This window comes from Odocoileus virginianus, chromosome 8 (assembly GCF_023699985.2).
Source record: "Odocoileus virginianus isolate 20LAN1187 ecotype Illinois chromosome 8, Ovbor_1.2, whole genome shotgun sequence".
Taxonomy (NCBI): Eukaryota; Metazoa; Chordata; class Mammalia; order Artiodactyla; family Cervidae; genus Odocoileus; species Odocoileus virginianus.
Genome location: NC_069681.1, coordinates 60,906,235 through 60,925,114, shown reverse-complemented (window position 1 = coordinate 60,925,114; position 18,880 = coordinate 60,906,235). Strand labels below are relative to the sequence as shown.

Here is an 18,880-nt window from a genome sequence, read left to right as displayed (position 1 = left end):
GGCAGAGCTGGAATATAAACCAAGGAGGCCTCCTCCTCCAGAATTCATATTTTAAACTACTAAAATACACTGCCTTTCTTCTTTAAATTTGTTTTATATTTCAGCAAGAACCATTAAAAAAAATCCTTACAATACCATTATGAATGTATTAAATAAAAGTGAGAAAAATATCGATTCATTCAGGGGGTTTGGGGGTTACTTGATGAATGATTCTCAAAGAGAATCAATGAGTAGAGCATTTCAGCCTATTAGGAATTCTCTAATGACAAGAGGAATTGATCTCTTGATTTATACTGTTTGTTTTCCTCAGTGATTTAAGGCAACACAAGTAATACATCCTTTTACAATTTGGAAATGATACAAAGGTGGTATAAATAGCTAATATGATAGTTTGGAATATTAACGTTAAAGAGCATCTAAAGAGCCTAAATCAATAGCCTGGAAAAAATTAATATGGATAAATTCAAATTCCTAATACAAGCAAAAGAAAATTAAATTAGTTGCATTTCACATCAAAATCCATGAAATTTACTGAGTCACACATTCAACTAACAAAAAGTTATGAACTATGACTAAATTTATAAAGTATTGTCCAAGCTAAATTTTATGTTGGTTTGGTCTCTTTTCTGTGTATTCACTACTAAAACATTAGGCAGGTAATGGAGGTGTGGTGGGGGCCGATTAAAAAAAAAAAAAAGCCAATCATGAGGTTGGATGAAAATTTGTCAGAAGAAATTAGAATATTTGGTCTGGAAAAAGGAAATACCATAAGTACTATATAAAATAGAGAACTTAAATATTCCAGTTCAGTTCACTTCAGTCACTCAGTCGTGCCCGACTCTTTGTGACCCCATGAACCACAGCACACCAGGCCTCCCTGTCCATCACAAACTCCCAGAGTCCACCCAAACCCATGTCCATCGAGTTAGAAAACAGAATAATTAGTAGACATTTTTTTCTTAAGAAAATACGACATATAATAGAAGCTATTGAGATGAAAATTTTAACTTAATCAATGAACAACTTCATTAATCTTAAATTTGCTGAAAACAGAATAGGCCTTCTACAAAATAGATATACAAAAATGGGTAGAGAGTATGCAGGAATGATTTCTCCATTGTAGGGGAAGTTGGATTAAAAAACATCTAACATTTGAAGACAAGAGAACTCTTCAATAAATTAGAGATCTCTTCAAGAAAATTAGAGATATCAAGGGAATATTTCATGCAAAGATGGGCTCAATAAATAAAGGACAGAAATGGTATGGACCTAACAGAAGCAGAAGATATTAAGAAGAATTGGCAAGAATACACAGGAAAACTGTACAAAAAAGATCTTCATGACCCAGATAATTCGATGGTGTGATCACTCACCTAGAGCCAGACACCCTGGAATGTGAAGTCAAGTGGGCCTTAGGAAGCATCATCACTACTAAAAAAGCTAGTGGAGGTGATATAATACCAGTTGAGCTATTTCAAATCCTAAAAGATGATGCTGTGAAACATTGCACTCAAAATGCCAGCAAAATTGGAAAACTCAGCAGTATCCACGAACTGGAAAAGGTCAGTTTCATTCCAATCCCAAAGAAAGGAAATGACAAAGAATGCTCAAACTACTGCACAACTGCACTCATCTCACATGCTAGTAAAGTAATGCTCAAAATTCTCTAAGCCAGGGTTCAACAGTATATGAACCGTGAACTTCAAGATGTCCAAGCTGTATTTAGAAAAGGCATAGGAACCAGAGATCAAATTGCCAACACCGCTGGATCATCGAAAAAGCAAGAGCGTTCCAGAAGAAATCTACTTCTGCTTTATTGACTGTGCCAAAGCCTTTGACTGTGTGGATCACAATAAACTGTGGAAAATTCTGAAAGAGATGGGAATACCAGACCACCTGACCTGCCTTTTGAGAAATCTATATGCAGGTCAGGAAGCAACAGTTAGAACTGGACATGGAACAACAGACTTGTTCCAAACAGGAAAAGGAGTATGTCAAGGCTGTATATTGTCACCCTTCTTATTTAACATATATGTAGAGTACATTATGAGAAACGCTGGGCTGGAGGAAGCAAAAGGTGGAATCAAGATTGCTGGGAGAAATATCAATAACCTCAGATATGCAGATGACACCACCCTTAGGGGCAGAAAGCAAAGAAGAACTAAAGAGCCTCTTGATGAAAGTGAAAGAGGTGAGTGAAAAAGTTGGCTTAAAGCTCAACATTCAGAAAACAAAGATCATAGTATCTGGTCCCATCACTTCATAGCAAATAGATGGGGAAACAGTGGAAACAGTGGCAACTTTATAGTTTTGGGTTCCTAAATCACTGCAGATGGCGACTGCAGCCATGAAATTAAAAGACACTTACTCCTTGGAACAAAAGTTATGACCAACCTAGACAGCATATTTAAAAGCAGAGAAATTACTTTGCCAACAAAGGTCCGTCTAGTCAAGGCTATGGTTTTTCCAGTGGTCATGTATGGATGTGAGAGTTGGACTATAAAGAAAGTTGAGCACCAAAGAATTGATGCTTTTGAACCATTGTGTTGGAGAAGACTCTTGAGAGTCCCTTGGAGTGCAAGGAGATCCAACCCATCCATCCTAAAGGAAATCAGTCCTGAATATTCATTGGAAGGACTGATGTTAAAGCCGAAACTCCAATACTTTGACCACATGTTGTGAAGAGCTGACTCATTTGAAAAGACCCTGATGCAGGGAAAGATTGAAGGCAGGAGAAGAAGGGGATGACAGAGGATGAGATGGTTGGATGGCATCACTGACTAAATGCGCATGAGTTTGAGTAAGCTCCATGATTTGGTGATGGACAGGGAGGCCTGGCGTGCTGCAGTCCATGGGGTCACAAAGAGTCGGACACGACTGAGCGACTGAACTGTACTGAACATTCAAAGCCTCTACTCTTCATGTTCTGTGAATATTAAACAATAAACATACATGGATTTCAATCTGATACATAATAGACTAAAACAGAACTTGTAGTAATTTGATATAATCTTATAGACATTTAGCTATTAGGGATTTAATGTAGAATTACTAATGTGTAAACATCACATGTCCTTTTCCTCTCTCCTCAAAGTTATTGCACTAATATTTACAGTAGTCTAAGACAATCAACCAGAGAAAATCTAAATTCAATACTTTAGCAGACTCTGTCTTGGAGGCTTGCATTTAAAGCAAATAACCATGTCATATTGGAACTGTCCTCACCTATGTAATTTTCTTTTCCTCAATGCTTTTCTTCTTTTCTTTCAATGCCAAGTCTTATTGCTCTATAGTGTTTGGGAGTTTAATTTGTGCTGCTTCAATTAACCACAGCATAAGATTCACATGGGTTTAAGTTAATAAAAATTCAAGGATTGGCCATTTTTTTCTGTAAAGAGCAGATTGGTAAATATTTTTTTAACTCTGCCTCCATATGTTAAAGTAATCATGGACATTATGTAAATTGGTGTGTGTCTACATTCCAAAAAGTTTTTTTATGGATACCAAAATTTGAATTCCATATGATATTCATGTGTTATTAAAGAGTTTTCTTCCTATGAGTTTTTCCAACCATTTAAAAATGTAAAGTCATTCCTAATTCATAGTCCATTACAAAAATTGGCAGCAGGGTAGATTTACTCAAGTTCAGCAGCTTGTAGACCCTATTCTAGTGCTTGAACTAGTACCTACATTTTCAAAAATAAATTTATGGGAAAATCATTGTGGTTCTTGTAATTAGTAGTAAAGGATAACAATTAAAAAAAAATATATATATATATATGTAACACTAAGAGCTGTGTTTTTGCTTTTCTTCTGTTCAATAAATTCTTATTGCTGTTTTCATTTAGGTTGAATTTTAAGTTTAATTCTTATCATTACTATCAAAAAATGTAATTAGCACATTCCCATATAGGGATGATACCTATTTTTTCTTGTTTTATCATTTCTTTTCCAATACAGGTAAATCTTTTTTGGTATTTAACATTTCACTTTTAATTAGCCTTTATATTTAGATCTTTTCAGGCAACCAAACTGTAGGCTATATTCTAATTATCCACTTGGCCCCACACTATTTGATGTGACATAAGAGTTAAACATTTTCTTTGGGGAAAATAAAAATTTCCTCTAAAATAATTTTAATTAATATGTATAATGAGAGTTTTCTAAACACTGCTTCAAATGAGTGAGGTGATAAGAATGCTAAGTTCTCAGTAATAACTATTACCAGAAATGATTGTAAGTTGAATTGATACTGTGATTAACAAATTAACAAATTATCTAGTAGTTAAGTCACTCAGGATTTGAAAAAGTTCTCTTCTCAGTTCTTTGACTAATAACAATGCAGCATTCACTGACATTCTCTCAAAAAATGATGTTTTATTAGTTCATCTAGGTCTCCTATGATATTTGTTATTTTTCTCTGGTAAGGGTACTTCTGAAAATTACATAAGGAACATAAGCCCATCTTTGTTTGGGGCTTCCTAGGTGGCGCTAGTGGTAAAGAACTCACCTACCAATGCAGGAGACAGAAGAGATGGGGATTCCATTCCTCTTTGTTTACAGAGCCACTATTATGTAAAAAAAATACTATTTGCATATTACTCAACTTTTTAGGTAAGTAATAACGAGACCTTTATAAAATGCATAATACCTTAAAACCGTCACTGCATCATACAGGGTATTTCCATAGTCGTAAAAACTCCCCATTCTCTATTCATCCCCTGCTCCCACCCACTAGACACCACTGATATTTTTAGCAGTGATCTTCAACATCTTAGCACCAGGGACCAGCTCTGTGGAAGACAATTTTTCCACGGATGGGGTTGGGGATAGTCTGGGGATGATTCAAGCACATTACATTCATTCTGTACTTTATGTTTATTATTATTACGTTGTGATATGTAATGAAGTAAATATACAGCTCTCTATAATGCAGAATAGGAGGGAGCCCCCAGTTTGTGTTCCTGAGATCAGGCAGTAACCTGAGTGATGGGGAGTGACTGTAAATACAGATGAAGCCTTGTTAACTTGCCACCACTCACCTCCTGTGTGGTCAGGCTCCTAACAGGTCATGTACTCGTTCCTGTCTATGGCCTGGACGGTTGTGAACCGCTGTTTTTAGGATCTCCATAGTTTTGACTTTTTCTTGTGTGTCCTACACTTGAAACCATATGGTGCAAAACCTTTTCAAACTAGCTTTTTTAACTTAGCAGTATGCACTTGAGTTTCTTTTCATGGCTTGATAGCTCATTTCCTTTTAGCTCTTAATAATATTCCTTTGTATGGCAGTGAGAATTCAGCTAAGCTACTCCTTAGTACGACTGCCTCAGCATCCATTTTCTTTGACCAAGTGGACTGCAGGGACCTTAAATTGACACTAGCCCCTTCATGTTAGTGCATACCAGAATAATGAAGAAATATATGTTCCTGGTATGATTTCCTCAACAGCCCTTGTGTTCAACAGTCTTCCTAGATAAGATCCCTGGGAGGCTTACCAAATTCCTACTCCTTGGTTTGAATCGACCAATCCAACCTTAGCTTGGAAACCCCAAGGTACTCATCCATGGATCCTAATAAGGCATTTGCCTCAGGTCCTGCCTTGCCCTATCTGTCTGTATTCCATCTTAACCTTCCTGTCTGGTCTCTGGAGGCATGCCAAGTATCAATACTTCCTCCAGGTCCTATGATTAATAAACTTCTTTATTTCATTTTTTCATATAATCTCTTATTGAACCATGGCTTACCCACTTAATAAATGTTAATTTATTTTTTGGAAACATAGTTGACATACAATATTGTATTATTTTTCAGGTGTATATCATAGCAACTTGGTATTTTTATATATTACTCTCCATATAAAGTTATTATAAAATATGGACTATATTTTCTGCATTGTACACCATATGTTTGTTGCACGTTTATTTGTACCTAATAGTTTGGTACCTCTAACCCCTTTCACCTATTTGCTCCTCGCCCAACCCTCTTCCCTCGGGTAACCACTAGTTTGTTTTCTGTTATCTGTGAATCTATTTCTGTTGTGTTTGTTCATTTGTTTTATTTTTTAAGACTCTAAATAAAAGTGAAAAAATGCAGTATTTGCCTTTCTCTGTGTGCTTTATTTCACTAAGTATAATACCCTGCATGGACATCCATGTTGTCACAAATGGTAAAAAACAGCCATAGTAGATGGATATATACTTTTTTTTTTAATATCTAGTAAACTACTGAAGGGCATCTTGGTTGCTTCCAAGTTTTGGCAATTACGAAAACAACTGCTATAAACGTCCATGTGCAAATTTTTGTGTAGACATCAATGTTCAACTCCTTTGGGTAAAAATCATATGATTGTATGGTAAGGGCATGTTTAGTTTCATTAGAAACCACCAAACTGTATACTAAAATGGGCATTAAATTTTGCATTCCCACAAGCAATGAATAAAAACTGTAACAAGGCCATTTATGTAAAACATGCTCCAGAGACTCCCCTAAACTCACATGTTTTATATTCAGAAAAACAGGATAATAATTATGTTAAATATGGATAATGCAGTATGAGGTGCCTTTTACTTAGTTTAAAAATTAATAGTCTATTCTGTCAATGCATTTAAAGTACTTTGATTTAAAAATACATTATAAAGTAATATGAATGAAAAAGTATATACAGATACACACATATTTAAAAGTATAAACATACCTCCCACACACATATACAGAATCAGAGAATTGTGTACATATATACATACGTGATGTTTAGATAACAATAATGTTATTTTCCACTTCCTATTTATTTTTTAATCTACAAAAAACTTCCAATTTTATTACTTCATTTAGTTTTTTATATCCATGCTGTATTATCCATTTTTAGGTATAGAAACAATCAGAAAGATCAAGTTAAATCAAGATGACAGAGTTAGTTAAGTGGCAGAAACATAATTTAACCCTTGTGGTCTTCTGAAAACAAATCAGATACTAATTTCCATATCTCGAGGCTCATAACAAAACACAAATATGCACACATACCCATGAACACAAACACAACCATACTTACAAGGGCACACACACAAAATTTGAAATATATCATTTAATACTCTATGTTCATCTCCCTCTTAGTAGATATATTATAGAACGTTAAGTTAACCTAACCTTCTTAAATATTGTACCCATGGTTCTAATTACTATAAGTGACTTTTTCTTATAATCTATTTACTGTATTACTTAGCTTTTTAAAGTTAGAACTACTTGTGGAATAAGAAAAATGGATTGAGTGATGGTGACTTAAGATGGTCTTGGTTTTGGCCAAATCAGTCATATAATTAAACCATTACCTTAATAACAGATGTCTCGACTCTGGATGGGGGACTCTGAACTTGTGCTGCTGCCGCCATATTTGCAATGGTGCTAAGATGGTTCATCTGGCTCATTGCCATGGTGACAGATGCTGGAGGTAGGCTGACAGGAATTAGAGGGTGGGGCATCATCATAAAAGGGAGCTCCAGTCCTGTAAAAAATACACATGCATCATCATCTCTCTATTCAAATAGAACGATGAAACATAGTATATCTCACTAATTAAAATGGTTAAGAACATAATCATTGAAAATTGAAGCATTTAAAAATGTTCTAATAATAACAAAGGAAAAATATTTGTCCTCTTGTATGCAATAATGCCCATTTATCACTCAGGGAAATTAAAGTAAAAACTAACCAGTTTGGTGCCATGTTTTATCACTCACCACTCTTCATTGGTTTTTAATATAAACAGTTAATTTTTTGCTACATTATTCTGATCAGTCTAATTCTTGTTTTAAATACTATGGTTTTCTTTATCATAATTAACTATCTAAATGTAATATACATTTCAATTATGTCCTATATTTTACTATCTGATCATTACTTTTTTTTCCCTTTACAGCTATTATTTTTAGTGCTAAAAAATGCCATCGTACCATTTGGCAGAAGGTGGCTCTGCTGAAGATGGTGGAGAGGATGACTAACTGGAAGGCTATGCACTCCAGGTATGCGGGGGTGGGTAACAGAAGCCTGAGATCCCTGGGGTGGGGAAGAGTACAGTGTTTCTTTATCCCAAGAACCATCACTGCTGCCTGTGGGGAATGAATATAAATTATTTGTCTACAGTATTATTCCAAATCTTCTAATGACTAATTTTAAATGATGTTTTAAAAAACATATCACATTTGGAAAATAGCTAAGTGATTTCTTGGGAAATAAGCTCAAGTAAATAAATTTCTCCTAAACCGTATTTTCTTTTTGTTTTTCTATTTCTTGAATGTGGTTTTTGAAAAATGACATTTCTACAATAAGTAGCCTATGGGTGGGGTTTAATACTGTTTGACTAACCAATCTAATATAAAATTGACTCTATTATATACCTAGAGGATTCATTACCTCTTGGGCCTGAATCACAGTGATAGTTATAGAATGCAAAGTTATCCTTGCTTAATGGAATCCTAGTCACCCTTCAGAGTTAAGGTTCCTAACTTAATTCCTCAGCAAGTGCTAAACATGGAATTATTAAATGCCCAACTTGATTAGATAGAATACAGAGAACCCAAAGATCACTTTACAAAAGATAATAATATCAAAGCAATAAATTAAATGTATGCGTATCAACATCTCCTGTTTTCAATTACAGAGAAACAAGTTTATAATTGTGGCAATACCAATGCCAAAGTCAGAACGGTGCATTTGAGGGCATGCATTTTAAAATTGTGATAGTGTTTTGGATCAAGAGAATCCTGAAACACTTAATAGGATACTCCTTGAAAGATTTTTATCTATCATTTTAATGTAGGCATGTTCTCAGATTAAATTATTTTAACATTTATTGCTTAACTGAATCTACTGAATGTACAAACTACCCACTTGAAAGAAATTTTCTGTAATATCCCTATTGGTTTATGAGTTTCCATTTCTTAAAAAGGAAAAGAAACCATCTTTTCATATAATATGCTTAGAAACAGCAAAATTGGTAAAACTCCAATTTAAACACTTTAGCTCTATTTAAAGCCTCATTGTAAAATCTCTACGACATAGTTTTTAATGAAGAATACTTAGTTATTGCCATGATTTTTTCCATTTACTTCATGAAGACAGTTAAGGTTCAATATAAATTCAAACTCATTAGCTCAATACTGTCTGGATCTTAGAGTAAATTGTTCAGAAGTGGGTAATGAAAACTCAATTCAAATTCTTCAGCAATCAAACAAAGCAATTTTATTAAACAATTCAAAGAATCAATTAAAATGAATATCTTTCTTATCTATATTATTTTACAAGAAACCATGACAGTTTTTGGCTTAATAAAGAAAAAAGAGGAGGTTTATAGCTTCATACAAAAGTGACTCACATAAGAGAAATTTCTCCAACTTGCTGCTACGTTATGATATAAAAATTCACCTCTATTTTCACAAATTTATACAGCTTATTTCTCTACTCATGACATTTTCAATACTGTATAACAAGGTCCTAGTCAAACATGGAGAAGTTATAAGTATAGAAATTTTGAACATATTACGTCAATAAAATATTCAGTGATAAAACATCTGAAACATTTTCACTTTATATTGCCATATCAAAGTATGTACAAAAGTCTTCATTACTTATTTACTTTTTATGTTATTAGTTAAAATAAGATTTAAAGCATAAATACCAACTATTTGGATATAGAAATAACCCTTTGGAATAAATGTTATTTGAATATGAAAATTGCATTGGAAATTTATATATAATAAATTATTTTTTCCATTTCATTTAAAATACCCAAGGACAAAAACAAAAAAAAATATCCAAGGACTACATTTTCACATTAGATCACATTTTTGAGGTTAATTAACTAATAAATGAAAGAGGGAAAATTTTTAACATTCATTATTTTGGACTGAATTTGAGTTCTGCTTATACCTATTACCTATTTCTCTGTTCAGTTGAGCCAAATTCTTTTATGTACATCTTAATTACTAGTTAATATGTGGGAAAAAGACATTTTCCAAAGATACTTCAGTTTCCCTCTCAAATCAGTAGAGAAGCACTTATAATTCTATTTTTTCACATTATCAAGTTATAAAACATAAAGTTAAAATTCTGATTAAATCATCCTGATGAGAGATTATAGACAAAATCCTACCAATTTCCACATCTCTTTTGGATCATGAGATATCAATCCTTGTGTAAGGGTAACTATCAATCGTCCGTATGAGAATTTTCCATAGATTCGATTTTCTCACTACATAAAATGCTCCTAGCCATCTCCGCCAATCATCATTTGTTAAATACTCATGATGTTAACTCATTTGGGTAATAAATAGAGCAAACAATTAAGAAACTAAGTCTGATGAAAAATATACAATATATAACCAAGTCAGCTGTAAGTGATTTTTGCATAATTTATAACATCCTGCTCCTCTATTAGCATGAATAAATAAGAATTGAAAATAGGCCATTTCAGAACAAGACGTGCCCATAGTTATTAAAGGTATAATTTTCAACTGCTTTGCTTTAAATCAATATATTTAATGATATGAGCCAGTATCTACATATGAGCCTACACACAATCATGCATATGCATATATACCTTTGAGATTAAAGTTTATTATTAAGTCTGAATGAAAACTTACAGGAGACAGCAGATTTCCTATAAAAGAAAAGTCCCAACGTGGTGAAGGTGAAAGTCGCTCAATCGAGTCCCACTCTTTGCGACCCCCTGGACTATACAGTCCACGGAACTCTCCAGGCCAGAATACTGGAGGGGGTAGCCTTTCCCTTCTCCAGTGGATCTTCCCAACCCACGAATCAAACCCAGGTCTCCCACATCGTGGGTGGCTTCTTTACCAGCTGAGCCACAAAAGAAGCCCAACATGTGGTAAGGGGAGTTGTAGAGACACAGAAAAGAACTGATCTCTCCTCTTTCATTCTAGTGGAATCCCACCATTTCTTTGATTTTACACTGGAGTACAAATAAACCTTGATCTAGTCCTAGTAGCCTCAAAGAACATATACTATAATATAGAGCAGAGGCAAGTGTGCAGAAACTCAGACATTTGATAAATGTATAAAATGATTCCAAACCAAGAAAAATGGTCATGAGCTTGTGAAAAGGCTCAGCACATCTTCTGTTTGATTATTTAGACCTCATATGGATATTTTAATGTGTTGGGGGTGGTAGAAAAAAAGGGAGAGACAATCTCCCATACCTAATCCTAAACAGAGATTGTGGAGAAGCAGTGGGAGAACCTCAAGCTAGACACCTGCTTACACAGGTGGAAATAAATCTGTGCTCTGACTAACAGCAGAACACACAGGCAGCTATTATATGATGAAATTAAGTTGTGTAACTACAAGCATCAGGCAGGCCAGCTCCTAATGTGTGCTTTGGTGTGGTTTGGTGGATAAAGAATTAACAAATGTATTATTTTCCCGCAACCAGATTAGGTGGGCATTATGAATGCAAGAGGAAAAATTGAAATTAACACCTGTCTAGCTAAAAGCTATTTATTATGTATTTATATAATCTGAAACAATTTATTTACTCTGCTTAATTATATTGATAGCAAGAATATATCTATTATTACATATATGCAAACATATGGAACTTATATACAAAAAGTGATTGTGTGTGTTTAGCTTTCTTTCCTATAAAAGCTGTGTATTTATCATGGATAAATAAGATGATTTTAAGGTTTTATTGTTGTTTTGTTGCTAAGTTGTGTCCTTTCTGTGACTCCATGGACTGTAGCCTCACCAGACTCCTCTGTCCATGGAAATCCTTCAGGCAAGAATATTGGAGTGTGTTGCCATTACATCTTCTCCAGATCTTCCCTACCCAGGAATTGAACCTGCATCTCCTGCATTGACAAGCAGATTCTTTACCACCAAGCCACGTGGGAACCGTGATTTTTCAGTTCAGTGTTACTGAAATTTAAGTTCATAAGGAACACCTATGGGAGAGTCCCTGCTTACATCTCCACCCCAACTTTAAAACTTAGTTATATTTTCTGAAAACGTAAATAGTTGGATGGACTATCTTAGTCTTTTTGTAAGTCAGATGCTTTTTTTTCTATGCTTCCATTTTATATTTTTAAGATATTATATGATATATATTTTATGATGGATCTGGTAAACAGAGAAATAGACTACTTTGGGAAGAAACCCATAAATTTGAAGCTATCTCTACTCTAAAGATAACCAGATTATCAAACAGAACTGATAGATAGCAAATATAAACTTTTCACTCCAATTATGGCCTTCAAATATGCTCTGTCAAGACCCCCTCTTCTACTCCTTAATAACCTTGAGCAGATTTTGAGCATACAAAAATCCATTCTATTTTAAACTACTCTCTGCATCCTCCTGTCTGTCACCACCAGCTAGGCCCAGAACCTAGGTAGTTGGAAATCAGAGGGGCTTGGACAGCTTGTCATCCATTCTTCTCCCTTCTCCTGGTAAGAAAAGGGAGGTGTCTTCTCCCATCCAGTTGGCACCTGCTCAAGTTCCGCTCACACTGTCATTCCTATGGCTGTGCTTATTGGTCACTGACATCTCCCACACGACAGGTGTCTATATCCAGAGTATCCCCTCGTATGTAATGTTTGATCACTTGTTGGGGTCATCTAGCAAGACCTCTTAATTGCATAGGTCCTTGACAATGGAAATTTCCTTCAACTCTGTGCTCTTACAAGCTCCCTAAGGAGAAGGCAATGGCACCCCACTCCAGTATTCTTGCCTGGAAAATCCCATGGACAGAGGAGCCTGGTAGGCTGCAGTCCATGGAGTCACGAAGAATCGGACAGGACTGAGCTTACTTCACTTTCACTTTTCACTTTCATGCATTGGAGAAGGAAATGGCAACCCACTCCAGTGTTCTTGCCTGGAGAATCCCAGGGACGGGGGCTTGGTGGGCTGCTGTCTATGGGGTCACACAGAGTTGGACACAACTGAAGCGACTCAGCAGCAGCAGCAAGCTGCCTAAACGTCATGGTCTTTTAAAAATTTATTTATTTATTTTAATTGGAGGCTAATTACTTTACACTGTTATAGTGATTTTTGCCATACTTTGACATGAATCAGCCATGGGTGTACATGTGCTCCCCATCCTGACCCCCCTTCCCAACTCCCTCCCCATCCCATCCCTCAGGGCCATCCCAATGCACCAGCCCTGAGCACCCTGTCTCATGCATCGAACTTGGGCTGGCTACCTATTTTTCATATGGTAATATACATGTTTCAATGCTATTCTCTCAAATCACCCCACCCTCGCCTTCTCCCATAGAGTCCAAAAGTCTATTCTTTACATCTGTGTCTCTTTTGCTGCCTCGCATATAGGATCATTGTTACCATCTTTCTAAATTCTATATGTATGCATTAGTATACTGTATTGGTGCTTTTCTTTCTGACCTACTTCACTCTGTATAATAGCATCTAGTTTCATCTACCTCATTAGAATTTATTTGAATGCATTCTTTATAATAGCTGAGTAATATTCCACTGTGTATATGTACCACAGCTTTCTTATCCATTCATCTGCTGATGGACATCTAGGTTGCTTCCATGTCCTGGCTACTGTAAACAGTGCTGAGATGAACACTGAGGTGCACGTGTCTCTTTCAATTCTGGTTTCCTCGGTGTGTATGCCCAAGAGTGGGATTTCTGGGTCGTATGGGAGTTCTGTTTCCAGGTTTTTAAGGAATCTCCACACTGTTCTCCATAGCGGCTGTACTAGTTTGCATTCCCACCAACAGTGTAAGAGGGTTCCTTTTTCTCCACACCCTTTCCAACATTTATTGTTTGTAGACTTTTTGATGGCAGTCATTCTGACCAGTGTGAGGCAGAACCTCATTGTGGTTTTGATTTGCATTTCTCTGATAATGAGTGATGTTGAGCACCTTTTCATGTGTTTGTTAGCCATCTGTATGTCTTCTTTGGAGAAATGTCTGTTTAGTTCTTTGGCCCGTTTTTTGATTGGGTCGTTTATTTTTCTGGAGTTGAGCTGCATGAGCTGCTTGTATATTTTTGAGATTAATTCTTTCTCAGTTGCTTTATTTGCTATTATTTTCTCCCATTCTGAAGGCTGTCTTTTCACCTTACTGATAGTTTCCTTTGTTGTGCAAAAGCTTTTAGGTTTATTTAGGTCCCATTTGCTTATTTTTGCTTTTATTTCCATTACTCTGGGAGGTGGGTCATAGAGGATCCTGCTGTGATTTATGTCAGAGATTGTTTTGCCTGTGTTTTTCTGTAGGAGTTTTATGGTTTCCGGCCTTGCATTTAGATCTTTAATCCATTTTGAGTTTATTTTTGTGTGTGGTGTTAGAAAGTGTTCTAGTTTCATTCTTTTACAAGTGGTAGACCAATTTTCCCAGCACCACTTGTTTAACAGCTTGTCTTTTCTCCATTGCATATTCTTGCCTCCTTTGTAAAAAGTAAGGTGTCCATAGGTGCATGGATTTATCTCTGGGCTTTCTATTTTCATGGTCTTTTGATACAAAGGCCCTTCCCCTGATGTGTATCCTTTAGTTCTGAAGATGTCAACTCTCTCTATTCTGCCACCTCCTCAATCCTCTCTCCCCCTGCTCAAACATGTACAGAAAACAGTTCAGCCGCAGCAGACATTCAGCTATGAAATGAGGTGGAAGTATCTCTAATCCTTGAGTAATACTCTCTCCTCTCCCAGCACTTGGTGGTGAGAAAGGACCCTCAAAAAGGAATCACTAAGTCACGTGGCCTCCATTAGATTCTGTCTTTTCACTACCAGTTTTGGGGTTTTTTCTTTCAAACTCCCTCTCCCATGCTGGTCATCCTCTCCTATAAATGGAAGAGGAGGAAATCTGTGGAGTCTGGAGTGATCGTTAAGGTAGCAACTTCGGTTCAGCTGCTATTAATAAGTACTGATTGATTTTTACTTTTTTAAAATTGAGGTGTATTTTAAATTTTGTCTCCTGTGTAACCATAGGAAAATTATTATTTCAAATCCAAGTTACTTAGATTATTCAATAGAACCAACCAGAAACTTGACTGTATTCTAAGTAGAATTTTAGTAACTGGTTCATTAAAAAGAAACTGAAATAAAAGGAAAGATATATGAATGCTCAATTTTTGAAATGTTACTTCATAAATCAACTGAAACTTTAAATTACCAACTAAGACAGAAATTCAAAGAAAAAAGATTACATTAGTTAAAAAATAAAGAATGATTAAATGTGGGGATAACCATTAATGAAATAAAGATCATTTTTTAGAACACAGCTTTTAGATAGGAAAGGAAAAATGTTTTGGTGAAGAATGTTATTACTGTTTCTCTTTAAGTTAAAAAAAAGAAAGAAAACTTTGGGTATATATATCAGGGATAGTAATTAAAATCCTACCCCAAATAATTATATTTATTATTGAATCCTAAACATATATAATAAGAAATAGGTTCCAAAATAGAAGGTCACCATATTTTTAAATGCACATGAGCACATGTAAAATAATCAAACACAAAGTTAAAGTGATCTGTAAAAAAGAAATGTCTTTGAAACTATCATGCATTAAGAGTAAAAGTATATTTACATGTTATTTTCTTTCATACCTAGTTGACATGTAACTTTTTGTTCAGATTTTCCCACAGGCTGACCGTGATAAAGGAGGCAAGTCTCAAAGGGACTAACGGTCACACCACAGCTTAGTGAGTGATGCTGATAGACTGTGACGGGAACCTGACTTTGTCAAGATTCGTTGACAATGAAAATGATGGCTGGAGCAGGCATTTACTCCATACCATCGGAGACCACTTAGAAGGATGTCAACGCCATCTTAACAATAGAATCAAGGCTACCAAGGAAAAGTAAAGACTAGTCTCAGTTGCTACAAATGTTTAGCTGTTACTTCAGAAGTAGGTGAGAATAAACAAGTTATGTTTTAGAGGATAAACTTCACTGTAATAAAAAGTGTGATATGACCTGTCAGCATACACATATTTTGCATAAATAGGAGACACAGTTCTGTCATGAATTATTGTAATGTAATATTTTAAATCATTTTTCTGGATAATGATTTGAACTAACTGATATACTTTAGAAAATAGAAACACTTAAATCATCTGGTTTTTGGTTCAATTTAGTCAAATTGCTTTATTTTAAAATGAGGAAGAGGCAATCTGTAAAGGATACAATTAATTGGGGCACAATTTTAAATGTTCCAGTTTAAGTATAGTGGTTTAGCAAAGAAAACAGCACAAACACCTCCTAATTGGTATTGCACAATAATGCCCACAGAGTAGGCCATTTCCAGAGTCTAAAATTTATATTTGCACATATAGCTCGTTTGATTTGGAAATGCAATTTTTTTCTTAGAAAGAATAATATTTTTATGAATTCTAACTATCCCACTGTCAATAAATATGAGTCATTTAGGAAAATATGTTCTTTTCCAGAAATAACTAGAGATTTTCTTCAGTTATCTGTCATTAAGTAAACCTAACTCTGAGTGTTACATATTCGTGAACGAGAAGTTTAACTCTTACCATACAAGTAGTTTTCTATTTTACCTTTTACTTTATTTTGAATGCAGAGCTGTTTTGAAACATTTTATTTTAAATGCAATGGTGATAATATAATACTGGTGCTATCGGTTGCTACCAGTGTTCTTACACTCATCAGAACTATGCTATTAGCTACATTTCATCTAGTTGAGATTCTTTTCACCTTGCATAATCCACAGTGCTGTCAAAAGTAGCAAAAGTTAATGTTCTGCACAAAGTGGCACACAGAAAACTGGAAATCAGAACTGTTTATTTATTTTTTTTCATTTTGCTTCAATATCATTTACCATGGCTAATGACTGTTCAACTTGCAATAATAAGAAACAAATTGTAAAACCAAAGCTGAAGTTCAAGTCATTAATGTCAGATGGGATATCTAAATGAAGTCTTAAAGAACAGGCAGATATTATTAAAAAATTATTACACTGAGAATCTTTGAGGAATCATGGAAAATTGAAACAGCATTAGTTAACTTAAAATAGACAATAGTTTCCATTTTAAATAACCTCAATTTTGGACTCATGAAAGTTACTAGAATGTGTCATTATATAAAGAATACAGTACTTTATGGGTTTTCCCTTATTTTATACCATTTCAGAAAGCAAGAGAAAGAACACTATTATTATAAAGATAAAAGTTTAAATACTTAATGTGGAGTAGACAGATAATTATATCAGAAAACACTTTGCTTTTTGATCTTGTTTTCTTTGGACTCATTAGCATCATGTTCTAAGTGTTAACCAGGTAAAATAGATCCTGCAAAACAAACAAAACAAACAAATACAGACTCAGATTGGTAAATAGTTACATAGAACTCCGTATGAGGAAAGAAATAGTATCCAGATTAATTGTATTGACTAAATATTTGGGTGTCTTGCTGATGTGGATGACTGTAAGCAAGAGTCAAATGTTTCTATTTAGTGGAAATTAAAATACTGCAACAGATTAGTAAATTTTCATAGTTAAACTATAATCCTATAATAGATGGTGTAGAAATAACATTATTAGGAACATATTTAAGCTTTCCAGTCTAAAAATAATGCATTTGGTATAATGTAAAGCAATTTGGTATAATGTATCCATACTAATTTAACTGTATCTTTTAACCTTTCTCATTGTCAATGTCAGTGAATTTCTACCTTTTCCCATTTTAACTCATCAAATTGCTTTTCCATTAGGCAAACAAATGAACTAGAAATTTTCCTCTCTAAAGATATTATAATTTTCCTATAGATTTACAATTATATAAAATAAAATTTCAAGTTAATCTACTTTCTATACTGTTAGTAGAGTACTCAGTGCCATGGTATATAATATTAACAATTTTATGTTCATGTGTAAGTGCTGCTCATGGTAAGGTGAAATCAGTATTAGCCCTTAGTCTTTTATATAATATTTTCAATTTTATTTTCTTTTCTTCTGTTCTGTTGGGATATAATTGACATACAGCACTGTAAAAGTTTAACATGTATATCATAATGACTTGACATACGTCATAAAATCTCATATGTCATAAAATGATTATCATAAATGTCATAAAATGATTATCATGATAAATTTAGTGGACATCCATCATCTCACACCTTTACAAAATTAAAGAAATAGAAGAAAGATTCCTATGATGAAAAGTCTTGCATGACTTATTCTCCTAACAGCTTCCATATATAATACCAGTGTTACTTATATTTATCATATTTACATTACATTCCTAGTATTTATCTTATAATTGGAAGTTTGTGCCTTTTGATTGCCTTCATCCAATTACCTTCTTTCTATCCTCCCTATCCCGCCTCTGGTGATATATGTTGAAACTGAAAAATCTTCTTACTTGAGCCAAAAATGCTACTGAATTTTCCACAAATCATAAACCCTTACAGGTAGGATAGCAGACTCATGGGAATTTTGATATTTCTCATATGCATGGATCTAAGTTAAATTATCTTCTCAAACCTAGTTAACCTCAAAGAATGACATGACCAACTAGTTGTATAAGCCAGAAACCTAGGAATCATCTTTGTCTCCCCCTCTTTCACTGTTTCATGTCCTGTTTATTTCATCTGTGTAATTTATCTCTACTCTATTTCTCTATCTGCTACTGTAATTAGATTCAGGGACCATCATTACTTTTAATTACAAATCTTACATTGTCACTCCCCTACGTAGAGGACTTCCATTGTTTCCCATTGCTATTAAAGAAAAAAAAGCCAACATTTCTTCTCTTAACGCAAGTGCCACATAATCAGGCTTATGTCTCTTTTGCTAGTCATTGTATTCTCAGCATTTAGCAAAGTAGGACTAGCTCTGTCAGTTCTTGAGTTGAGAGTTGCAAACCCAGACCAATTTTTATAT

General features: G+C 34.6%; 1 protein-coding gene across 2 annotated transcripts in view; it reads right to left on the bottom strand.

The window, feature by feature from the left end:
• Window positions 1-18,880, bottom strand: part of DACH1 (dachshund family transcription factor 1) — a 455,863-nt gene that overhangs the window by 139,297 nt on the left and 297,686 nt on the right. The window contains exons 4-5 of one of the 2 annotated variants that reach the window (XM_070471591.1): window positions 7,947-8,102; window positions 7,326-7,498 (exon numbers count right to left, since the gene is read on the bottom strand). In XM_070471591.1, the coding sequence (XP_070327692.1) occupies window positions 7,326-7,498; window positions 7,947-8,102 (329 nt within the window). The remainder of the gene's footprint in view (window positions 1-7,325; window positions 7,499-7,946; window positions 8,103-18,880) is intronic. The other variant, XM_070471592.1, reaches the window with a different exon arrangement.